The following is a 26,571-nucleotide window of genomic DNA, read 5'->3' on the forward strand; positions in this document are numbered from 1 at the left end:
TTCCATTCTCATTTCTGATTATGTTGATTTGTGGTGATTCTCTTTTTCTCTTAATAATTTTGGCTAGAGGCTTATCTACTTTGTTTATTTTCTCAAAGAAGCAGCTCTTGGTTTCATTGATTTTTGCTATTGTTTTATTCTTTTGAATTTTGTTTATTTCTTCTCTGATCTTTATTATGTCCCCCCTTCTGCTGACTTTAGGCCTCATTTGTTCTTCTTTTTCCATTTTTGATAATTGTGATGTTAGACTATTCATTTGGGATTGTTCTTTCTTCTTCAAGTGTGCCTGGATTGCTATATACTTTCCTCTTAAGACTGCTTTTGCTGCGTCCCACAGAAGTTGGGGCTTTGTGTTGTTGTTGTCATTTGTTTCTGTATATTCCTTGATCTCTATTTTGATTTGTTCATAGATCCATTGATTATTTAGTAGCATGTTGTTAAGCCTCCATGTGTTTGTGAGCCTTTTTGTTTTCTTTGTAGAGTTTATTTCTATTTTTATATGTTTGTGGTCTGAAAAGTTGCTTGGTAGAATTTCAATGTTTTGGAATTTACTGAGGCTGTTTTTGTGAGTTAGTGTGTGGTCTATTCTGGAGTATGTTCCATGTGCACTTGAGAAGAATGTATATCCTGTTACTTTTGGATGTAGAGTTCTATAGATGTCTATTAGGTTCATCTGTTCCAGTGTGTTGTTCAGTGCCTCCATGTCCTTACTTATTTTCTGCCCAGTGGATCTATCCTTTGGGGTGAGTGTTGTGTTGAAGTCTCCTAAAATGAATGCATTGCAGTCTATTTCCCTCTTTAGTTCTGTTAGTATTTGTTTCACATATTCTGGTGTTCCTGTATTGGGTGCATATATATTTAGAATGGTCATATCCTCTTGTTGGACTGAGCCCTTTATCATTATGTAGTGTCCTTCTTGATATCTTGTTCCTTTCTTTGTTTTGAAGTCTATTTTGTCTGATACTAGTACTGCTTCCGCTGCTTTCTTCTCACTGTTGTTTGCCTGAAATATGTTTTTCCATCCCTTGACTTTTAGTCTGTGCTTGTCTTTGGGTGAGTTTCTTGTAAGCAGCATATAGATGGGTCTTGCTTTTTTTATCCATTCTGTTACTCTATGTCTTTTGATTGGTGCATTAAGTCCATTTACATTTAGGGTGACTATTGAGAGATATGTACTTATTGCCATTGCAGGCTTTAGATTCGTGGTTAGCAAAGGTTCAAGGTTAGCTTCTTTAGTATCTTACTGCCTAACTTTGCTCGCTTATTGAACTGTTATATACACTGTCTGGAGATTATTTTCTTCTCTCCCTTCTTATTCCTCCTCCTCCATTCTTCATATGTTGTGTGTTTTTTTCTGTGCTCTTTTTAGGAGTGCTCCCATCTAGAGCAGTCCCTGTAGGATGCCCTGTAGAGGGGGTTTGTGGGAAGCAAATTCCCTCAGCTTTTGCTTATCTGAGAATTGTTTAATCCCGCCATCATATTTAAATGATAGTCGTGCTGGATACAGTATCCTTGGTTCAAGGCCCTTCTGTTTCATTGCATTAAGTATATCATGCCATTCTCTTCTGCCTTGTAGGGTTTCTGTCAAGAAGTCTGATGTTAGCCTGATGGGTTTTCCTTTATAGGTGACCTTTTTCTCTCTAGCTGCTTTTAAAACTCTTTCCTTGTCCTTGATCCTTGCCATTTTAATTATTATGTGTCTTGGTGTTGTCCTCCTTGGATCCTTTCTGTGGGGGTTCTGTGTAATTCCATGGTCTGTTCGATTATTTCCTCCCCCATTTTGGGGAAGTTTTCAGCAATTATTTCTTCAAAGAGACTTTCTATCCCTTTTCCTCTTTCTTCTTCTTCTGGTAACCCTATAATATGAATATTATTCCTTCTGGATTGGTCACATAGTTCTCTTAGTGTTGTTTCATTCCTGGAGATCCTTTTATCTCTCTCTATGTCAGCTTCTATACGTTCCTGTTCTCTGGTTTCTATTCCTTCAATGGCCTCTTGCATGTTATCCATTCTGCTTATAAATCCTTTCAGTGATTGTTTCACTTCTGTGATCACCTTCCTGACATCTGTGATCTCCCTCTGGACTTCATCCCATTGCTCTTGCATTTTTCTCTGCATCTCTGTCAGCATGTTCATGATTTTTATTTTGAATTCTTTTTCAGGAGGACTGGTTAGGTCTGTCTCCTTCTCAGGTGTTGTCTCTGTGATCTTTGTCTGCCTGTAGTTTTGCCTTTTCATGGTGATAGAGATAGTTTGAAGAGCTGGTACGAGTGACCGCTGGAAGAGCTTCCCTTTTTGTTGGTTTGTGGCCTTCCTCTCCTGGGAAAATTGTGAGCTCTAGTGGCCTATGCTTGGCAGCTATGTGCAGACAGGGCTTCTGCTACCTGACCGTTTGCTATGGAGTTTATCTCTGCTGTTTCTGTGGGCGTGGCCTGGCTTGGGCTGCTCCTCCAAAATGGTGGAGCCCCATTGTAGGGGGAGTGGCTGGGAGGCTATTTATCTCCGTAAGGGGCCTCTGTGCTCCCTGTTGCCCAGGGGGTTAGAGTGCCCAGAGATCCCCAGATTCCCTGCCTCTGGTCTAAGTGTCCTGTCCTGCCCCTTTAAGACTTCCGAAAAGCACTCTCCAAACCAAAACAACAACAGCAACAACAAAAGAGGAAAAAGAAAAAAAAAGAAGGGAAAAACGCACGACCCTCTCCGTCCCCAGGTGCAGGTCCCACTCACCCGCTCACTGGCCCTGCCACCCTGTCTCCCTGGCACTAGGGTCCCTGTCCCCCTAAGGCCTCCAAAAAGCACTTGCCAAAAAGAAAAAAAAAAGGGAAGAAATATGCGATTTTCTTTGTTCTCAGGTGCCGGTCCCCGGCACCCACCCATCGGTTTTGCTGCCCTGCCTCCCTGGTATTGGGGTCCCCATCCCTCCAAGGCTTACAAAAAGCACTCGCCAAAAAAAAGAGGAAAAACACGTGATTTTCTTTGTCCTCAGGCGCCGGCCCCGGGCCCCTGCCCACCAGTCCCGCCGCCCTGCCTCCCTAGTATTGGGAAAAACGTGCGATTTTCTTTGTCCCCAGGTGCCAGTCTCAGGCACCCGCTCACCAGTCTTGCTGCCCTGTTTTGCTGGTATTGGGGTCCCTGTCCCTTTAAGGCTTCCAAAAAGCACTCGCCAAAAAGAAAGAATAAAAAAAAAGGGGAATAATGCGCAATGTTCTCCGTCCTCAGGTGCCAGTCTCAGGCACCCGCCCCCTGCTCCCACCACCCTGCCTCCCTGGCATCTGGGTCCCCATCCCTTTAAGGCTTCCAAAAAGCACTCGCCAAAAAAAAAAAAAAATAAGGGAAAAACTTGCGATATTTTTTGTCCTCAGGTGCTGGTCCCAGGCACCCACTCACTGGTCCTGCTGCACTGCCTCCCTAGCACCGGGGTCCCTGTCCCTTTAAGGCTTCCAGAAAGCACTCGCCAAAAAAAACACCGCTCCGGTTTCTTTCCACCGGCTGGGAGCTGGGGGGAGGGGCGCTCGGGTCTCTCCAGGCCGGGGCTTGTATCTTACCCCCTTCGCAAGGCGCTGGGTTCTTGCAGGTGTGGATGTGGTCTGGATGTTGTCCTGAGTCCTCTGGTCTCTATTTTAGGAAGAGTTTTCTTTGTTATATTTTCATAGATCTATGTGTTTTTGGGAGGAGATTTCCAGTGCTCTACTCTTGCTGCCATCTTGGCTCTGCCTATCGCTACCTCCTACTTTTATAATCAAAGTGAAGATGTTAAACTTCTCAACTCCTTAGGAAAAGTGGTATTAAAATATTTTATAGAATATTGGTGAAGATTGAAGAAAATGTATGTAAAGCTCATAGTAAGTTCTAATTATTACTTACAGTAACTTGTTCTGTGAGTTTGCTCCAGATCTGCTACATAATGTACAGATCTCATGATAATAACCAAACTTACCATTTACAATGGTTTCACATTCAAATAAATCCCAACCAAAGACACAAATGAAAAAGGTCGAATTTAAAATTTTTAAATACTATCTAGTTTATAACTGAATTGTTTAGTCATAAATTAACTATCTTGGATGTTACTTTAAATATAAAAGGCAAACATTCAAAATCAAATAAGCCTCTTATACGTAAGCATCAACTACAACATCAGTATGAACACAAACATATTAAAATGCCCTCAAATTATATAACAGAAACACATTTCCTCAATTTGTCCTTTTAATTCTCACTGATAAAAAAAAGCAGCCACACTTATTTACAAGTTCATAGTTTAAAACTTTAGAATAAAACAACTCAAACCTGCCAGCAAGCTGTTCATTGCTTGGCATTCTTCCCTTTTAGAATTTCCAAGAACACCCAAACCGTAGGACAGATCTGGAGCCGTGTCATCCCCTAGGAAGTTGTGATACCTGGTAAACCATAGGTTTCCAAGATCTTTTCATTCTTCTCTTTCTCCAGAAAAGAGATGTTCATCGTAAGCTCATGGAATTTTGCTACCATATTATTTTTAAAATTTATATTGTCCTAATATATTAATCATACAAAATAGTATATCATACATATACATATCCATCTATATTTTAAAGGATAATACTGAAACAAATACTTACAAAACTTAAGGAATAGAACTCTATTATGCCTTTTCCTTCCTTTCATATCCTGAGGAAACTAATCTCCTTAATATTAGGTGTTCCCTTGTTTTTCTTTATAATTTCAGCACATATATACATATTCTTAATTAGTGTTTTTTTTACTTTTGCTTGTCTTTGACTTTATGCATATGGAATCTGAATATCTTCTATTTCTGTTCAACAATGTATTTTTGTGATCCATCAGTCTTCATCAGTGTTGACTTGTCCCCCTGTGGTTCATTGATTTTCACCCATGTACAACATCCCATTGAATGTTATCCATGAATACACTACAGTACATCCTATGAATACACTACAATTTCATTATCCTTTCTACTGCTGAGAGATAGTTGGCTTTTTTTAAAAAGAATATTTCCTATTATGAACAATTATGCTACATTCTTTTATAATGTCTTCAGTAAAGTATAGACACAGGAGTTTCTCTAGGTCAAGAATTCAATACCAACCTACATCCTGTAGCATCGAGAATGGTTACATAGATGTCAGAATATTATTTTTTCAGACCTGGAGGCAGGTGGGCAGGACCTGGACAGTGGAAGCTCAATAACTAGTTTTTGACTTACTAAATAATTGATTGTCTAGCTATAAGCAGCCTGGAGTAGAATGGCTGGGCAGGCCAGTGGGCATATATTTAATTTTACCATGCAATAGCAGTTTTCCATTATCACCAACAATTTATGAGAGTCCCTATTATTTTGTATACTTGGCAAAATGATATGTGAAAATTTTAACCTTTTCCAATTGAGTGGGTATGAAATATTTGTGATTTTAATTTGCATTTTCCTAATGACAAAGGTGACAATTTTTTCACATGTTTCTAGGCTACCATTATTTTTTAAGAACATCATACAGTTGTATTTTCCAAATCATGGACAATTTTGATAATTTTTGGTTCCTTCAATATATTCCTGAAGACATATAGGAGCTTAATCTTATTCTATATTCTGTATACTTTATAGTATTGCAGCCTTTGTGGTTCTGAATATGTAGCTTGTTTCTTGACTTTATTTTCTCATGTTTAATGACTGTTTAAATTGTGAGCTCATTTTTTTGGCATTTTATTATGAGAATTCTCTGAAACCTGAGTTTAAGCTGCATTCTCCTAGAAATGATTAGTATTTGCTTTTACCAGGTGCTTTAGAGCACTACTAACCTGGGGCCAGTTTATTCTAAATTTTTTGCCTTTCTTTTGGTGTGTGTGGGGGTAATTGTGGGCATTGCATGTAAAGTGAATTGAGGCCCAAATCCATGTGAATGAGGTCTTGTCATCAGAATCCCAGAGCCAAGTTCATGACAGACATGAGGTCACACAGTGTCTCTTTTGCTTTCTCTCTTCAGGGAAATTTTCAAATCCTGGTTTATACTGTAAGGATATTGTACTTCCAGTACCCAGCTTTTGTGAAGGGTATTCTCAACTCTGACATTCCTTCATGCTGTGGATTCCAGTGCTTGTGTCCCAACTGCAGGGCATGCAGCTTCTTAAAACCCAGGCTCTAGGTTGTCAGGAATTTCCACTCAATCCCCACAGTAAGGGACAAGTTCCAGAACTCATACAACAGTAAAGTCAACGTTTCCTGTTGTTTTGGACTGGAAAGGAATTCTGTTACTTCCCCATCAGGTTAGATGTGTATTAAAATATCTTTTATTTTTTGTGTTTAGAAGTCATTGTAGTGCTATGTTGTGATTTGTTACTATGAAGATATTCCTGGAAGCAGCAGCCCTATTATATCTTTTACAAATAGATTTCAGCCCTCAGAGGGACTTAACATTGGGATGTAAGCTTCTCTATCCAGCTCCCACCTTCTTGTCAGTCTTTTTATTGCCCCCTATGTTATGCTCAAATTTGCACATTTAAAAAAGCAAATTCCTATAGTTTTGATTTCCCTTGGAGGTTAAAGAAACTTTGTCTAGTGACTGGCAAATGAACAACCTATCTTTTGCTGGCTTCAGTGTACTCATCTGAAATTTGAATGGCTTTTTGAGGCCATGACCATCACAGAGTGGCTAGCATTACCTTCACGATCTTTCTACTTCTCTTAAGAAAAACTAAAGGAAATACCACACTTGAGAATTCCTTACAAAGTGGAGGCTTCTTTGTCCCGGTGAGAGGATCTGGGGAAACTGGGTTTCCTGAGGATGTAAGGCTTGTCTCAACTTCCTGGGGATGTAAGGCTTCAGAATCCTCCTATGCTTTGTGTGCATTCTTGGAAGCTCTATATTGAGTAACGCAAGATACTGACTTGTGAAAAATCCTAGACTGATGTGTTTTGTGGCTTTTGGTTCTACATGTGTGCAAGTTATTGACATTTTTCTGTTTAACCCATTTTTTATACAAGAAGCAGTAGCAGTTGAAGGAATGCAGCTCACTGCTGTTTCACAGAAGGTGCTAGTGACATGAGTGACTTCTGCTGGGGAAACACAAGTATAATATTCAAGCCTGGCAGAAAAATCTTTTCAGTTTATTTCACATGTTTTGATGTGCAATTTATAATTGTATATGTATATGCTATTAATGATCTTCTCTTCACAGTCACCTATTATTAAGCAAACCTTATAATTTTCCTTTAATGGTGTGTTTATATATGCTTCTGGTAGGGTCACAAAGCTGTTTAAAACATGAGAATTCTTTGCTACCTAGAAAATACCTTCTAACAGTAGTTGGGGGGCAAGTATTAGGGGTATAATATGCCAGTTACAGATTACCTTTTTAAAGCAAACATATTCCAAAATTTCACACTACTAGTATTAATATAGAAATATGTCTAGCAAAATGGAAGGCTTTTGGAAATCAAGAATTTATTTCCAAAAAAATGGAAATCAAGAATTTAATCATTAGACTATGAGAGAAATAAGCAACATTGTCAAAAGGAAAAAAAATATTCCAGAAGAGATTTGGAAAGAAGAGGGGGGAATTGATGGATTAGACAGCTGCTTCTAGAAAGAAGCTTGAGATGTAATAATACTGTGTAAATGATCAGAAGTAAGCTTGGTACCAGTTAAACTGTTGGGATTTGAGGAAATATGTAGGGGACAGGAATCCGAAAAATGGTTTGGAAATTTTGACTTGAGGGTTTAATAAATTGCTGCATCTTCAGCTAGGGATATTTTAGAATGTGTTACTCCAAATGCATTGTTGTGGAGAGACTAGGAGCTTGAAGAAATTTAAAGAAGCAGGCAGGCAGCAGCTGTGGAAAGAGGAAAGATTTTGAGAGAGAATGGAGTTGTAACATTAAGGCAGAATTAACTTGAGATTTGAATATATAAATATGTAGCAAATTATGATTTAGAAAAAAAATCCAGGACCCCTTAAAAAAGGACTGTAATTGACTTTGCAAAAAGGAGACCAAAGGAAACTGATTTCTAATTATGTTAGGTAGGAAACGAAGCACAATGGATTTAGTGAAGGCAATGAAGTTGGGAGAAAGTAACTGGAAAAAGAATCACAGAACATCTTAGTAAGGAAAATCCTCAAGACTGTTCATCTGGGACTGTTTTACTTAGCAGCTTTCACATTCGACACCCTTCATAAAGGAGAACATGCCAATTCAGTTAGTCTGGCTATGAAGGAAGCTGTTTAAAAAAATTAAGTTGGCACATGTCAATAGTAATATCACAGAAGGACAGTGTGTTTCAAGCCAAACACATTATTTTGTACAAAAGTACAGAGAATATTGGTTAAAAAGTTAATTTTTGTAGCTATTAGTGTTTTTATAGTCATGGATATGTGACATGGAACATCTTGGGGACAATATTTAAAATACAGGTCCTGCTTCATGTTTTATTATCATCTACATGTTGCACATAAATTTTTTGAAAGTATGGTTTTATTCTTTAGGATGGTTTATTTTAAAAAAGAGAACATGATCAGGGAATTCTAAAAGTAACAAATAGTTGAGAGATGATGCAAACTAATTCTAAGGTTATTGTTGCATTCTAACATGACTATAGAAGAAGAGTTCATCTTCCTTCTTAAAAAGTGAAAGTCATCAAATACAAATCAACATATGTAAGTTAGATTGCACCTAGGAGAGCACTATAAGAGAGTGAAGCTTAACTATAAAGGAGAGATTTATGATTTGCTTAAAATATTTAAAACAATCACTCTGTGTCATACTACTGAGTATTTCTGCAGTATAAACACAACTTTCTTCCAGATTTCATCTTTACATTATTCTGTGTATATATTCTGGGACTTTTTATGAGACTTCTTTGGCTTCAGGTGTCAAATAGGGTTAAATACATATTTGAAACTTCAAAAACTACTTAAAATAAGCATTTTCCTTGTGGTATTCATGAGCGTGCCATATGCCAACAGCCAAGACACTTTCTGTCACTGACTTTTTACAGAGCCTGAGAGGGGAGAAAATACAACAATCCAAAATCATTAACCTTCTATCATTTAGCAAGACTACCTCAAATTCCTCTTATCTGAGACCATTTTTTCAAAAGCTATTTTGTAAAATAATTGTCGTAGCAGATGATAAAATGGATATACAACCCATCAATGCCTCTTGGTATCACTTTAACCTTTGGATCCTGTCAAATGACCTGACAGGCAGTAGCCCAGTTATTCTGAGGTCTGGTAGAATTATCATCCTGAGTTCTTTCTACTATTGACTGATACTGAAGGATTGTATATAAAACCTATGTTAAATACTCTAGTGTAATTGTTGAAGAGATGCTGTTGAATCTGACCATTACATTATACCAGGCTTCTTCTGAAGGACTCATGGAAGAAATTTTTCACAGAAGATAAGTTTGTTTCTCTTATAGACATTGTGAATGTTAGAGCATCTGTGTTTTCTTTGTTAGTTTCTGTTATTAGCTTGCCAGGCCTGCCATAATAGAATACCACAGACTGGTTGGCTTATCCAACAGAAATCACTTTTCTCACAGTTCCAGAGGTTCAAGTCCAAGATCAAGATACTGGCTGAGTTGGTGTCCCCACAGGCCTCTCTCCTGGACTTCTGGAGGGCTGTTTCGTGCTCCGTCCCTGCCTGGCTTTGCTCTGTGCACAAATGCTCCTGGCTTCTCTCCCTTTTCTTGTAAGGCTACCGGTCCTACTGGATTAAGGTCTTACCTTTATGACCTACTTGAACCTTAACCACCTCCTGGAGGGTCTTATCTCCAAATATAGTCATGTTGGGGATTAGGGCTTCACCATATGAATTTTGAGGGAGCACCATTCAGTCCACACATTTGATAGTGAGGAATTTGAGAACTAAACACATGTGATAACATCAGACAATATCAGAAAACATTTGACATTTTTCTGTATTTTCACTTTAACCTGATTTTCTTATTTTCCTTTTTCACATGTACTTTATTTTTTGTAAGCTACCTTAAGTCATTTTTAAAGGTCAAAGGACGAATGAGTAAGTACATAGAAGAATTCTCATCAGTAATAGATTTATATGGTTATTTGCTCAGTGAAATGATCGGCAGGAATCGCATTCCTGAGTGCCAGAGTTATTGGAGGGGTTCAGTGATGATACTCCTCTGAGTGTACCTACAAACTTATGTCAGTGTTTAGGTTTTAATATATATTATAATGGAATAGTTCTTTGTCCCTTTGATAGAACATCAGTGGAATTAAAATTTTATAGGCTATGAAGTTGTTTTCTTACTTATATCAACTCTTCTTTCTAGAAAACCTTTATGAAAAAAGAGCAACAGCCTATCAAGCTAGAACTGAAGCCACAATTCAAGTACGGCTTTTATATATCAGAAAAGTATAAATTAATGTGCTTTGTTTTAGTTTTGTCCTGACTGAAATATCTAGGTCTAAAGAAATGTTGGTTGTTTAAAGTTCAAGTTTTTAACATATCTTTTTCAATATTCCCATTTCATTTGCCTGAAGTAAGGAGAAAAAATTCTTATTAATTTTTTAGAGTATTAATGATCATTCAGTAGACTCAGCTGAAATTATTATGTAGTAGCTAGCAAAAGCAGTGTTAACAGCACTGTTGTATTTCAGCTATTTGTTCATTAGAAACTGTTGTAAAAGCATGCCTTTTAGTGACTCTATGAGGGATTCTTAGAATAAAAAACATAGATTCACAAACTTTTGTAAAAACCACCAACTTTATGAGATAGATTGTATTGTTGAGATGGAAAGAATAGATTGCAGAAAGTTAACAGTGAAGTTTCCAAAAAGGGGTTTTCACCCTTGTGTTTTCTTAGTGACTGGTAATTCATTCATTTGTTAATTTAGCAAATATTGTTTTTGTACTGGTGAGATGCAAAGCACCATGCCAGTCCATGTAGATGCATTTTAACAAAAGGGTAAGCCTTAGAGACTGAGGTCTGTCAGAAGGAGCTCTTTGGAAATCTAACTCCCTAGTAAATACAAGTTTGTTTATTTAAATATATTTTTCAGGTTACCATCTCTTACCTGACATCCTTCTTCATTCCTCCTCTCAGTTACTCAAAATATGTGGTTCATGGTCTGTAATCTCTTACCCACAATTCCAAAATCCAGAAAGCTCCAGAAACTGAAAGTTGATGTCACCTAAGGTGGTGCTAAACTCTTAGTGTCAAAACCTGACCTGAAGTGACATATGGTTATGATTATTCATAGTCTTTACTCTCTCTACTTAGTGTGAATATTCATGTTTGCCTACATACTAACATTAATTTTATTAGCTAAGTAATACTAATTATGACAGGATAATTATAATAATACTAATTATTATAATGAGTAATACTAGTTTGATGACAGGACACTGACTCAGACCCTGCTTGGATATTATGTAATGTATGGTATACACACTACTTTAATTTCCTAGAATTTGAGAAAATTTCTAAATTCCAAAATATATCCCACTCTAAGGTTCATGTGTCATGGAGTTACACTACATGGCAAATCTAGGCCAAATATACTATGAAACGATGCAATTATTTAAATATATGATAAGTATATACCTAATTTAAGATTGGATATTATCTAACAGCTACTCTCATAACAAATGTAGTAATAGCACTTATTCTGTGTTTATTATGTACTTGAATTTGTATTATGAATTTTCATTTCCCTCCCATAACACCACAATGATGTAAGTATTCTTACGATCACCATTTTGCTGATAAAACTGAGAAACTCAGGTTTCCCGCTTAAGGTCATCCAGCTAGTTGGTGATGGAGCTAGATTCAAGCCTAGGTTCTTTAATTAAAATTCTAGAAATGAGAAATACAATATCTGATAGGAAAATTTCACTGGATAGGTTGGACAACATATTAAAGATGGCAGTAGAAAAGGTCAGTAAACTTGTAGATCAATAGAGACTAATTTGAAGAAAAGGAAACTGTAATTGAGAGAAAATGAACATAGCCTGACTGATCTGTAAGCTAATATCAAGTGGTAATATCAGTGTAAACTGGAGTCTCAGAAAGAGAAGAGAAATAGAATGAGGCAGAAAAAGTAGTTGAAGAAATAATGGCTGAATTTTTCCCAAATTTAATGTAAAACATTTTTACATATCTAGGATCATCACGTCTAAGCAAAGTAAATATAAGAAAAACCACATGTACACACATCATAGTCAATGAGTTGAGAATCAAAGGCAAAGAAAAAGTCTTGGGAATAAGCAGAGGGAAAAAGTATATACTGTGCAGACAGTTACAATTCTAAAGATGATGGATGTCATCTCATTCAAAATGATGGAGGCCAGAAGGCAATGAAATTATATATTTAAAGTGCTGAAAGAAAAACAGTTAACTGATAATTCTATATCTCGTGAAACTATCCCACAGCATTGGGGATGAAAAACTAAATTTTCATCTAAATTCAAGAAATGAGAATTTATTGCCACTGGATCTACACTTCACAAATGTTGAAAAGGGAGTTCTTCATGCTGAAAGGAAATGACACTTCATGGAAATTTGAACCTACAAGAAGAAATAAAGAACACAGAAGAGAGAAAATGCATGTTAATCAATATAAAAATATTTTTTCTAATTTCAAATTGACTAAGGCAAAATGATAGCATTATTACAGTACTTGTAAGTTAGGTGGATGCAAATATATATGACAATAATTGCAAAAGAATGGAGTTATGCTCTTGCAAGATTCTTTCATTTTATGTGTAGTGGCATTAATTTTAAGTAGTGTGTGAGAAGAATGCATTCCCAAAGCACCCACTAATACAAAAAGATAAACTTAAAAGGTAAAATAAAAACTAAAATGGGATACCAAAAACTATTTGGTTAATGCAAAAGACGACAGGAAAAGGGGAACGTGTGGGGTGAAAAAAAAAAAACAAATGGAAAAATGGTAGACTTAAACCCAACTGTACCAACATTTATATTAAAAATACAGAATAAGCATTACAGTTAAAAGGAAGAGTTTGTCAGGCTAGATGAAGAAGAAGGCCCCAATTCTCTGCTGTCTTAAGGGATGAATATTAAAACACAAATTGAAAGTAAAAGGAAAGAAAAAAATAAACAATGTAAAAAAAGCTAGTGGAAGAGTGCTGGAGTGGCTATATTAACATCAAAGTAGACTTCAGGGACTCTTTCCAGAGATAAAGAGGATAATTCATAATTTTAAAAGGGTAAATTCATTGGAATCCTGAAGTGTATGCTTTAGTAATAGAGCTTCAACATAAATAAAACAAAAAGAGACAGGATTAAAGAATAAAATGGAGAACTGCATAATTATGGTTAGAAATTTTTTCCTTGCCTCTTTTAGTAATGGATAGGAAAATCAGTAAAAATGATCATTGTATAGCAGATTTGAACAGGCCACCAACTAATTTGACCTAACTGACATTTATAGATTTTATTTATCCACTGTAGAATGTCCATTCTTTTAAACTGTACATGTAACCTTCACTATAAAGATAAGAACAGAAAACAATGAAATAGAAAACAGAGAAAAAAAAAGCAAATTAACAAAGCCAAAGTTGGTCCTTTGAAAAAATAAAATTTGTAAGTTCCTAAAAAAACTGATTAAGAAAACAAAGAGATAAAGCACAAATTGACAATACTAATAATAAAAGAGTTGGCACAACTAAATATCCTATAGACACAGAAAGGATGAGGGACTACATTAATACTTTCATGCCTACCACATTCAACAATTAAGGTGAAGTGGGCAAATTCTTGGAAGAAAGACAACATATCAGAATTACACAGTAATTACACAGACAACACAGGAATAAATAGAAAATCTGAATCAGCCATGTCTATGTAGGAAATTGAGTTTATTAAAAACCTTCCCACAAAAAGATTTCCTTTAAAGAAACAAGCACCTTTTTTCCCCCCAACTATTTGATGGTGTCTTATCTTTGTGTGTAAGTCTTTCTCCTGTAAATATTCTTTACCTGGTTAATTTGGCTAGAAAGTCTTTTCCTCACAGGTGTTACTAAATTAAAATTTAGTCCAGTCCTTTCAATGGTAAAAAATTGTACAGTCTGAAAGATAAGTGTTTGTGATAGCTATTTTACTGGAGCCAGCCAGCTAATCTGAATGCTGAGCATTTTTTCTGTACCGTCTGCAATCTGTTGTAGGCATCAAGAACATGACAAGGTTTTTCAAAACATCTAGCTAATTTTTGCAGGGATATCTCAAACATTTTAGAGGATGATAGCTGAAGAGAAATTCAGAGATCACTTCATTCAATCCTTTCAATTTCCAGTTGAGACAACTGAGATTTTAAAAGATTAAATGACTTCTTCAAGGTCACGAAAGTAAGAAAACAGAACTGTTACTAGAATCTAACCCTCAATTCTCATTATTTCTACTGAGTCATGCTGATTTTATGCCATTTGTACCTTACATTGTAATAGCCTTTCTGATGATTACTTAAGAGAAGTAGGCTGAAACTTCACTCAGTGAACTAGCAAATCCAAGAGTAGCTCTAGTGATTAAAATAGAATAGAATCCTGGCAAAAGAAAGAGAAAAAAATATATAAAGCAAAGTGGGGAACAATATAAAACTGTAAATATATCACAGACACATTACATTGAAAACATATTAGTGAAACAATATTAAGATTTTCTTGTTTTTTGTAATGCTGTACCATTTCTGCCATAGAAATTCCATTTAATTTTAGAATCCAAATACTGTGACCCTTTAAAGCTTGGCCTAAAGGATTCTTCTTATTAGAGAGGAATTTCCCAAATATTTTCAGCTAGAGGTTTCCATAGAGTCTGCATGAGGCAGAGTATATTATAACCTTCCATCAATCATCGGTTAACTTCAATAAGGTTCTGGCCAATTTCAAAAGTACTTTTGTATTTCAAGGGTAAAAGTATGTCACACACATATTACCCTTGCCAAACTACAGCAAATACAAGAGAGTTTGGTTTATTTTTCCCCCTTTCTTCTTAGTTATAGAAAAGAAGATGTTGGAATTCATTTACACAGACCCACAAGCTTTGTGGGATCCCTCTACAGTTGGTTTTATACGCCCACTCAGCAGTATTTTTCAAGGAGGCAGTCTCTTGGCTGCTAAAAGGTGGGGATGGAAAGTTAAAGAAATAATAAATGCTACTGATGCACTTGATTTGAAATTACTGCAAATTTGAGCACCTACTCCAATTCTTGGGAGGTAGTGGAGCCTGTTCCCTGATGTAGATAAATAATGGTAGATAAGGCAGAATTATGATTATTTCTGTCTTAGTTGTCAGTGATCATAAGCCTAAAAGGTACATCTTCACATTTCTTTTTTTCTTGTTCATCTTCCTGTTTTCTCAGCTGTTAAGATCTCAAAACTTAGAGGGAGAAGATGGTACAGTACTGCTTAGACACATTTGCTTGTACAAATGTGTGTACAGATGTCACATAAGACTTTACACTAGCAGCTTTATTAAACAAAGAGCTGTAATGTTCGAATCCAGCACTTTGAGGTTGAAGTTAGTAGGTTGTAGATTACACAGAGTGACTGTTTTATTTTTGAGTTCTTAAAAATATATTTGTCTATTTTTATGAGAGAAATGATCTGATTGCCTTTTCTAATTCTGCTATAAATATTCATTTCATACACACCTCTGCCCAACATTTTTAGAACATCATTTTCATAGATGAGCATTTATAAAACAAAGATTTTTGGTTTCTGAATGAAGGTTTCTACTTCCTCAATATTTCCATTTAAGTGAAAAATTTTGAAATTGTTAGTTTCAGAAGATTAAAATATGGTTGAGTAAGCCTAAAACCATTTTATTGGGAAAGGGTATGTTAAACAAAGAAAGCCAAGCAATCAGTTCAATTAGAATTGCCAAAAGAACATTTTTAGGAGTTCTATTGTCTTTTAAAGTAAAATACATAATGAAGATTTCTGAAACAGAATTAAAGCTAAATAAATATAACTCTTAAGTTTCAGCTTTAAAAAAATATTATGTGTACCTGAATTAAAGTATATAACTTTATTTTTTACCTTGTTAAAGGTAAAGGTTAAATGATATTTTACAATAAAGTGAAATCTTGTCTTTTCCTAGCATTGTTCTTTTAATCTCTTTACTAACTTCTTTATTCTTAACTCATTTTTCTATTTTTATGTGATATCACTAATGTAAAGTATCAAAAGTAGTTTATATTAAGTAAAGGGAAATAATGTATTAACAAACAGTGTTCATTCTCATTATATAAGCAAAAATTGTGAGCAAGGAGTTATACTGATTATAATCTATTGTACTATTTCTTCATATATAAACAGTCTTCCTTGAGGAACACTTGAATTTGTTTGGTACCAGTAACTGTATTGCAAATATCTCCTTTTTCCTTTAGATAACCCATTGTATTCCATGAATAAAACACCATCTTTTTCTTAAAAATTTTTTTATTGAAGTATAGTTGATACACAATCTTATATTCATTTCAAGTATACAACACAGTGGTTCAACAGTTACCCATATTATTAAACTCTCACCCCCATTAGTGTGGTTACTGTTTGTCAGCATAGAAAGATGTTACAGAATCATTGATTATGTTCTCCATGCTCTATTACTATCCCCATGGTCAACCTATATTATGTTTGAGAATTTTTGTGCCCCTTTATCCCCCTCATCCAATACTTACTCTCTTTTGATGTCATTCAGCAGTGAGCTATTAATCCCTTGCAAATTCATGACTTCAGTGATAGATTTTTCTTTTGTTGAATTTCTAAAGCACATCATTGTTTTTTGAAACGACTGACTGATTTCCAAGGGTAGAATAGAACAATTGATTGGTCTTTAGAGGAAAAATATTCTATTGTTGATTGATAATATTAAATACGTGTGCAGTTTAGAGACTGGTCATTAACCTTTCACCTTTTCAGTATTTAATTTGTTTCAATTCTGGATGACAGAAATGTTATTTAAATGTACCATCTATGAAGTAAAGTGTATTATTTTGGAACCCTTATACTCCTTCTTTTAAAAAAATTTTTTAGGATTCAAAGCATCCAGATAGTTCGTCTACATGAGGAATGATCATATATTCTCTCCTTCCTGTTTTGTGGCATACTAGAACTAAAAGGGTAGTAGTAACATGATATGACTAATATGTTACTGAAAGATAATATTGCACTATCAATTCTAAATTTTCTCTGTTTTGATATAATGGAACATAGTACATTTACTGGCATATCTAAGTTATGAAATTCACATGTCAAAGTCTTGTGATTTACGTAGGTACTTGAATGTTTTCTTTATATCTCTAAAGTTATTGTATTTGTTCATCATTTTTTCTTGAAAGGATTCTTCTCATTTTATCTTAGAACAATTTCAAAATTTACCACATAATAAATTTCCTTTGGTCTCCTCTTCTGAAATTTTGTTGCCTAATAGTGTAACATTAATTTTAATTTGTGTAAGTTTAGATATCTTCTATAAACAGTTTTTCCTGAGTCAGTATCCAGACTAAGCATTTTTTTTTTGAGAGGGCATCTCTCATATTTATTGATCAAATGGTTGTAAACAACAATAAAATTCTGTATAGGGGACTCAATGCACAATCATTAATCAAACCCAAACCTAATTCTCAACAGTCTCCAATCTTCTGAAGCATAACAAACAAGTTCTTACAGGTGAACAAGTTCTTACATAGTGAATAAGTTCTTACATGGTGAACAGTGCCAGGGCAGTCATATCACAAAAACTTTCGGTTTTGATCACGCATCATAAATTATAAACAATCAAGTCAGATATGATTATTCGTTTGATTTTTATACTTGATTTATATGTGAATCCCACATTTCTCCCTTATTATTATTATTATTATTATTATCATCATTATTTTAAATAAAATGCTGAAGTGGTAGGTAGATGCAAGATAAAGGTAGAAAACATAATTTAGTGCTGTAAGAGGGCAAATGTAGATGATCAGGTCTGGGCCTATAGACTAAGTATTAATCCAAGCTAGACAAGGGAAGCAAAACATCCACGGATGCAGAAGATTTCTCTCAAAACAGGGGGGGTGAGGTTCTAAGCCTCACCTCTGTTGATACCCAGTTTCTCACCTAATGGTCCCCCTGTGACTGTGCCTGTCTTAGGTTGTTCCTCCCTTGAAGAATCTTACCCGTCTCTGGCTAACCAGTCATCTTCCGGGGCCATACAGGGAAATGTAAAGTTGGTAAGTGAGAGAGAAGCCATATTGTTTGAAAAGGTTAGCTCTTTACTTCTTTGCAGATTTATGCCCTGTGGCTTCTATGCCCAGCATTTGTCTTGAGGTATCTTTACCACTTGGAAGAATTATGATACTTGGTAATTTTCGATATGAGGCACGAATTCTACTAAAGGGTTGTAATTAGGAAGGAAGAAGAAAAGCTATAGAAGTAGCAGATGGAAGAAAACATGGGAAGATTGATTATTTCTTTGACATATCTTCTTGTAGAGTAACATAAGCATGTATAGGTTTTAAACTACTAATTAAATTGCATACACATTAACATAATAGGAATACAGCTACATAACAAAAGCAGACCTACAATTACCAGCCATATCCAGTGAAATCAAGAAAACCAGTTAGGTACCCTAGGCATTTGTGAAAACTTATCAATGATATGATGGATATTGTCTAACTAAATTTGAATAGTTTGAGAAAAATCAGACAAATTAAAACAACACCTTCCTGGGAACTGTTCACATCCCATATGTTCTTTTAACAGTAGATAGTCTATAGTCACACGATTTTGGAGCACTGCAACTTGCACTTCTCCTAATTCTTGGTTGAGTTCTGACAGTATAGATCCAGTCAAATTTGTTGTTTTACTATGCACAGGCCAGCTTAGATATCTCCTTCATTCCAATGGCAAGTCCAGGAACCTGTGGGATGAATGTAGCTACAACTGCAACAGTGCCAGGATCTTTGAAGTTTTTTGATGATCATCTTCTGGATTGACTCTTCCAGAGGATGTTGATGTTGGAACTTCTTCTTCATATCGTATCTTAATTCATTTTCTGGGCAGCCAAATTAGGCTTTGATCCTCTGTATAAACACAAAAAAAACCCCTTGCCCACACGTTGACATGACCTTTATACCATTGTGAAGAACCTATTGGAGATGACCACACAGGAACTGCTTTTTTTTTAAGAGAAAGGAATATTATCAGAAAAATGCACCTCCATAGCCAATCATCTGACACCCTTAAAAAGGTCAAACTTAAGGATATGCAAAGCATGCATTAATTGCTGATTTGCAGTTAGTTTTATCCTATCAAGGAGTAATCCCCCTTCTCTTTCTCTTTTTTTTTGTTATCATTAATCTACAATTACATGAAGAATATTATGTTTACTAGGCTCTCCCCTATACCAAGTCGCCCCGACAAACCTCATTAGAGTCACTGTCCATCAGCATAGCAAAATGTTGTAGAATCATTACTTGTCTTCTCTGTGTTGTACAGCCCTCCCCTTTCTCCCACCCTCCACATTATGCATGCTAATCATAATACCCTCTCTCTTCTTCCCCCCCTTATCCGTCCCTACCCACCCATCCTCCCCAGTCCCTTTCCCTTGTACCTGTAAGTCTATTCTTGGGTTCTGTGATTCTGCTGCTGTTTTGTTCCTTCAGTTTTTCCATTGTCCTTATACTGCACAGATGAGTGAAATCATTTGGTATTTCTCTTTCTCCGCTTGGCTTATTTCACTGAACATAATACCCTCTAGTGCCACCCATGTTGTTGCAAATGGTAGGATTTGTTTTCTCCTTATGGCTGAACAATATTCCATTGTGTATATGAACCACATCTTCTTTATCCATTCATCTACCGATGGACATTTAGGTTGCTTCCGTGTCTTGGCTATTGTAAATAGTGCAGCGATAAACATAGGGGTGCATCTGTCTTTTTTGAACTGGAGTGCTGCATTCTTGGAGTAAATTCCTAGAAGTGGAATTCCTGGGTCAAATGGTAAGTCTATTTTGAGCATTTTGAGGAGCCTCCATACTGCTTTCCACAATGGTTGAACTAATTTACATTCCCACCAGCACTGTAGGAGGGTTCCCCTTTCTCCACAACCTCACCAACATTTGTTGTTGTTTGTCTTTTGGATGGTAGCCATCCTTACTGGTCTGAGGTGATATCTCATTGTGGTTTTAATTTGCATTTCTCTAATAATTAGCGATGTGGAGCATCTTTTCATGTGTCTGTTGGCCATCTGTATTTCTTTTTTTGGAGAACTGTCTGTTCAGTTCCTCTGCCCATTTTTTAATTGGATTATTTGATTTTTGTTTGTTGAGGCATGTGAGCTCTTTATATATTTTGGATGTCAAGACTTTATCAGATCTGTCATTTACAAATATGTTCTCCCATACTGTAGGGTACCTTTTTGTTCTATTGATGGTGTCTTTTGCTGTACAGAAGCTTTTCAACTTAATATAGTCCCACTTGTTCATTTTTGCTTTTGTTTTCCTTGCCCGGGGAGATATGTTCAAGACGAGGTCACTCATGTTTATGTCTAAGAGATTTTTGCCCATGTTTTTTTCTAAGAGTTTTATGGTTTCATGACTTACCTTCAGGTTGTTGATCCATTTTGAATTTACTTTTGTGTGTGGGGTTAGACAATTGTCCAGTTTCATTCTCTTACATGCAGCTGTCCAGTTTTGCCAGCACCATCTGTTGAAAAGACTATCATTTCCCCATTGTATGTCCATGGCTCCTTCATCAAATATTAATTGACCATATATGTTTGGGTTAATGTCTGGAGTCTCTAATCTGTTCCACTGGTCTGTGGCTCTGTTCTTGTGCCAGTACCAAATTGTCTTGATTACTATGGCTTTGTAGTAGAGCTTGAAGTTGGGGAGTGAGATCCCCGCCACTTTATTCTTCTTTCTCAGGATTGCTTTGGCTATTCGGGGTCTTTGGTGTTTCCATATGAATTTTTGAGCTATTTGTTCCAGTTCATTGAAGAATGGTGCTAGTAGTTTCATAGGGATTGCATCAAATCTGTATATTGCTTTGGGCAGGATGGCCATTTTGACGATATTAATTATTCCTAGCCATGAGCATGGGATGAGTTTCCATCTGTTAGTGTCCCCTTTAATTTTTCTTAAAAGTGTCTTATAGTTTTCAGGGCATAGGTCTTTCACTTCTTTGGTTAGGTTTATTCCTAGGTATTTTATTTTTTTGATGCAATTGTGAATGGAGTTGTTTTCCTGATTTCTCTTTCTATTGGATCATTGTTAGTGTATAGGAAAGCCACAGATTTCTGTTTTTTAATTTTGTATCCTGCAACTTTGCTGTATTCCAATATCAGTTCTAGTAGTTTTGGAGTGAAGTCTTTAGGGTTTTTTTTTATGTAGAATATCATGTCATCTGCAAATCGTGACCATTTAACTTCTTCTTTACCAATCTGGATTCCTTGTATTTCTTTGTTTTGTCTAATTGCTGTGGCTAGGACCTCCAGTACTATGTTAAATAACAGTGGGGAGAGTGGGCATCCCTGTCTTGTTCCCGATCACAGAGGAAAAGCTTTCAGCTTCTTGCTATTCAGTATGATGTTCACTGTGGGTTTATCACATATGGCCTTTATTATGTTGAGGTACTTGCCCTCTATACCCATTTTGCTGAGAGTTTTTATCATGAATGGATGTTGAATTTTGTCAAATGCTTTTTCAGCATCTATGGAGATGATCATGTGCTTTTTGTCCTTCTTTTTATTGATGTGGTGGATGATGTTGATGGATTTTCGAATGTTGTACCATCCTTGCATCCCTGGGATGAATCCCACTTGGTCATGGTGTATGATCCTTTTGATATACTGTTGAATTTGGTTTGCTAATATTTTATTGAGTATTTTTGCATCTACATTCATCAGGGATATTGGTCTGTAGTTTTCTGCTTTGGTGGGGTCTTTGCCTGGTTTTGGTATTAGGGTGATGTTGGCTTCATAGAATGAGTTTGGGAGTATTCCCTCTTCTTCTATTTTTTGGAACACTTTAAGGAGAATGGGTATTATGTCTTCTCTGTGTGTCTGATAAAATTCCGAGGTAAATCCGTCCGTCCCCGGGGTTTTGTTCTTGGGTAGTCTTTTGATTACCGTTTCAATTTCTTTGCTTGTAATTGGTTTGTTTAACTTTTGTGTTTCTTCCTTGGTCAGTCTTGGGAGGTTGTATTTTTCTAGGAAGTTGTCCATTTCTTCTAGGTTTCCAGCTTGTTAGCATATAGGTTTTCATAGTGGTCTTTAATAATTCTTTGTATTTCTGTGGAGTCTGTCATGATTTTGCCATTCTCATTTCGGATTCTGTTGATTTGTGTTGATTCTCATTTTCTCTTAATAAGTTTGGCTAGAGGCTTATCTATTTTGTTTATTTTCTCAAAGAACCAGTTCTTGGTTTCATTGATTTTTTCTATTGTTTTTTCTTCTCAATTTTGTTTATTTCTTCTCTGATCTTTATTATGTCCCTCCTTCTGCTGACTTTAGGCCTCATTTGTTCTTCTTTTTCCAATTTCGATAATTGTGATGTTAGAATATTTATTTGGGATTGTTCCTCCTTTTTCAAGTGTGCCTGGATTGGTATATACTTTCCTCTTAAGACTGTTTTCGCTTTGTCCCACAGCAGTTGGGGCTTTGTGTTGTTGTTATTTGTTTCCATATATTCCTTTTTCTCTATTTTAATTTGTTCATTGATCCATTGATTATTTAGTAGCATGTTGTTAAGCCTCCATGTGTTTGTGAGCCTTTTTGTTTTCTTTGTAGAGTTTATTTCTACTTTTATATGTTTGTGGTCTGAAAAGTTGCTTGGTAGAATTTCAATCTTTTGGAATTTACTGAGGCTCTTTTTGTGAGCTAGTATGTGGTCAATTCTGGAGTATGTTCCATGTGCACTTGAGAATAATGTATATCCTGTTGCTTTTGGATGTAGAGTTCTATAGATGTATATTAGGTCCATCTGTTGTAGTGTGTTGTTCAGTGCCTCCATGTCCTTACTTATTTTCTGCCCAGTGGATCTATCCTTTGGGGTGAGTGGTGTGTTGAAGTCTCCTAAAATGAATGCATTGCATTCTATTTCCCCCTTTAGTTCTGTTAGTATTTGTTTCACATATGCTGATGCTCCTGTGTTGGGTGCATATATATTTAGAATGATTATATCCTCTTGTTGGACTGAGCCCTTTATCATTATGTAATGTCCTTCTTTATCTCTTGTTACTTTCTTTGCTTTGAAGTCTATTTTGTCTGATACTAATACTGCAACCCCTGCTTGCTTCTCTCTGTTGTTTGCCTGAAATATGTTTTTCCATCCCTTGACTTTTAGTCTGTGCATGTCTTTGGTTTTGAGGTGAGTTTCTTGTAAGCAGCATATAGATGGGTCTTGCTTTTTTTATCCATTCTGTTACTGTGTGTCTTGATTGGTGGATTCAGTCCATTTATATTTAGGGTTACTATTGAAAGATATGTACTTATTGCCATTGCAGGCTTTAGATTCGTGGTTACCAAAGGTTCAAGGTTAGCTTGTTTAGTATCTTACTGCCTAACTTAGCTCGCTTATTGAGCTGTTATATACACTGTCTGGAGATTCTTTTCTTCTCTCCCTTCTTATTCCTCCTCCTCCATTCTTATATGTTTGTTGTTTTATTCTGTGCCCTTTCATGTTTCCTTTAACTGCTTTTAGTGGGTAGTTGATTTTATTTTTTGCCTTTAGTTAGTATTTGGTTGGTCTGCTTTCTTTGCTGTGATTTTATTTTCTCTGGTGACATCTGTTTAGTCTTAGGAGTGCTCCCATCTAGAGCAGTCCCTGTAAGATGCCCTTTAAAGGTGGTTTGTGGGAGGCAAATTCCCTCAACTTTTGCTCATCTGGGAATTGTTTAATCCCTCCTTCATATTTAAATATTAATCATGCTTGATATAGTATCTTTGGTTCATGGCCCTTCTGTTTCATTGCATTAAATATATCATGCCATTCTCTTCTGGCCTGTAAGGTTTCTGTTAAGAAGTCTCATGATAGCCTGATGGGTTTTCCTTTATAGGTGATCTTTTCTTCTCTAGCTGCCTTTAAAACTCTGTCCTTGTCCTTGATCTTTGCCATTTTAATTATTATGTGTCTTGGTGTTGTCCTCCTTGGGTCCTTTCTGTTGGGAGTTCTGTGTATTTCCGTGGTCTGTTTGATTATTTGCTCCCTCAGTTTGGGGAAGTTTTCAGCAATTATTTCTTCAAAGACACTTTCTATTCCTTTTTCTCTCTCTGCTTCTTCTGGTACCCTCATAATGCGGATATTGTTCCTTTTGGATTGGTCACACAGTTCTCTTAATATTGTTTCATTCCTGGAGATCCTTATCTCTCTCTGTGTCATCTTCTGTACATTCCTGTTCTCTGGTTTCTATTCCATCAATGGCCTCTTGCATCTTATCCATTCTGCTTATAAATCTTTCCAGAGTTTGTTTCACTTCTGCAGTCTCCTTCCGGGCAACTGTAATCTCCCTCTGGATGTCTGTAATCTCCTTCTGGACTTCATCCCTTAACTCTTGTATATTTCTCTGCATCTCTGTCAGCATGTTTATTATTTTTGTTTTTAATTCTTTTTCAGGAAGACTGGTTAGGTCTGTCTCCTTCTCAGGTGTTGTCTCTGTTATTTTGGCCGTAAATTTTGCCTTTTTATGGTGATATAGATAGTTTGCAGAGCTGGCATGAGTGACTGCTGGAAGAACTTCCCTTCTTGTTCGTTTGTGGCCTTCCTCTCCTGGGAGAACAGTGACCTCTAGTGGCTTGTGCTGGGCAGCTGCGTGCTGACAGGGCTTCTGCTTCCTGCCTGGCTGCTATGGAGTTTATCTCCACTGTTGCTGTGGGCATGGCCTGCCTCGGGCTGCTACTCAAATATGGTGGAGCTGCATTGGAGGGGAAAGGCCGGGAGGCTATTTATCTCTGTGAGGGGCCTCCATGCTCACTGCTTCCCAGGGGGTTAGAGTGCCCAGAGTTCCCCAGATTCCCTGCTGCTGGACTAAATGTCTCAGGACACTTCTGTCCGGTTTGGGTTCCCTGTCCCTTTAAGACTTCCAAAAAGCACTCACTTTTCTTTGTACTGGGTGCACCGGCTGCAGGGACCCGCTCACAGGTCTTACTGACCTGTTTCCCTATTGTCCAGAACCCCACGCATGCACTGTGTCTGCGCTCTGGTGCAGATGGCTAGGGCCGGGTTTTCAGCAGTCCTGGGCTCCCTCTCCCTCCCCGCTCTGACTCCTCTCATCCCACCTGGAGCTGGGGTGTGGGGTGCTCGGGTCCTGCCAGGCTGGGGCTTGTATCTTATCCCCTTTGTGAGGTGCTGGGTTCTCGCAGGTGTGAATGTGGTCTGGCTGTTGTCCTGTGTCTTCTGGTCCCTCTTTTACGAAGAGTTGTCTTTGTTGTATTTTCAAAATATATGTGGTTTTGGGAGGAGATTTCCACTGCTCTACTCACGCCGCCATCTTGGCTCCACCTCTACTCGACTAAACATTTTTTGAAAATAAATTAGTATTTCTCCAGTGATACTTCCACTTATGTGTTTTATCTTTGGAAAATTATAGGATCTCACAGTTCAAGGAACCTTAGAGATTTGCTAATTCAAAGGGTTAAATCTCCTCTATAATGTGGTGCCTACATAGCATCTACTTAAAAATTCCAGGGATTCATAATGTCTCTGTTCAAGTGGCATACTATTTAATTCTAAGAATTGTGCTGAGTTTTAGATAGTTCTCTGTGTGAAGCTCAGTACCTGTCTTCCTTGAGCTGGTACCCCTTGGTCCTGATTCTGACTCTGTGTTCTTACAGCTGCCCTAGTTACCAATTTTCTCTTTTTAGATTTAGCCCCTCAGATAGTTCATGTAGATTATATATGTGTATATATATATATATATATATATATATGTATATATACACATATATATATATAAAATGCTTTACAACATCCTCATTAGAATGCTAATTCAAATTAGTTTAAGCAAATTGGCACTTAAATCTTTTGCTAACATAAGTGGAGAGTCCAAGAGTGTAGATTATGGTGGGCATCTGTTCTCTGTATCTGTTTAACATCTTAGGCTCAACTGATTTAACAGATTCAAGTAACATCTTAAAAAAAAAAGTGCTCTCCTTTCATTCATTTTAAATCTCTGCTTGCCCCTGCTTGGCTTTAATACCTCTTTCTACAAACTTATTCTCCGTGTGGTAAGGAAAATGGCTGACTTCCAGCCTTTTGTAATTGGCTTACTTCCTGCTCTTATCAAAGGATCTCTTATCTCTCTCTCTGTGTCTCTTTGTCACCCCACTCCCCTCGCCCCTCATGGGAATATGGCTGGCCTTGCCAGTCCTAAACAAATCATGGAGGAATGACATGAATGAAGTGGGGGAAGTGCAGTTCCACAAAAGAAAAGGAACAGGGGCCTACCAGACACCAAATTATCCTTAAAGTATGATGCTAAGAAAAGAACAGTATTTTGGATGTAATTTTATCAGTACAATGCAGAGTGGGACCAAACCATAGACACTACAGATGAGTTCATGAAACCCATCATTATGTCAGTTTTGGGGGTCAAGTTCTTAAGAG

General features: G+C 36.6%; 1 protein-coding gene across 1 annotated transcript in view; it reads left to right on the top strand.

The window, feature by feature from the left end:
• The window catches only part of IQCM (IQ motif containing M), a 195,188-nt gene that overhangs the window by 128,999 nt on the left and 39,618 nt on the right, over positions 1–26,571 (top strand). Inside the window, exon 8 of the mRNA XM_073230501.1 lies at positions 10,290–10,348. Within this exon, the coding sequence (XP_073086602.1) occupies positions 10,290–10,348 (59 nt within the window). The remainder of the gene's footprint in view (positions 1–10,289; positions 10,349–26,571) is intronic.

The sequence above is a fragment of the Manis javanica genome, chromosome 3 (genome assembly GCF_040802235.1).
Source record: "Manis javanica isolate MJ-LG chromosome 3, MJ_LKY, whole genome shotgun sequence".
In the NCBI taxonomy this organism is placed as follows: domain Eukaryota; kingdom Metazoa; phylum Chordata; class Mammalia; order Pholidota; family Manidae; genus Manis; species Manis javanica.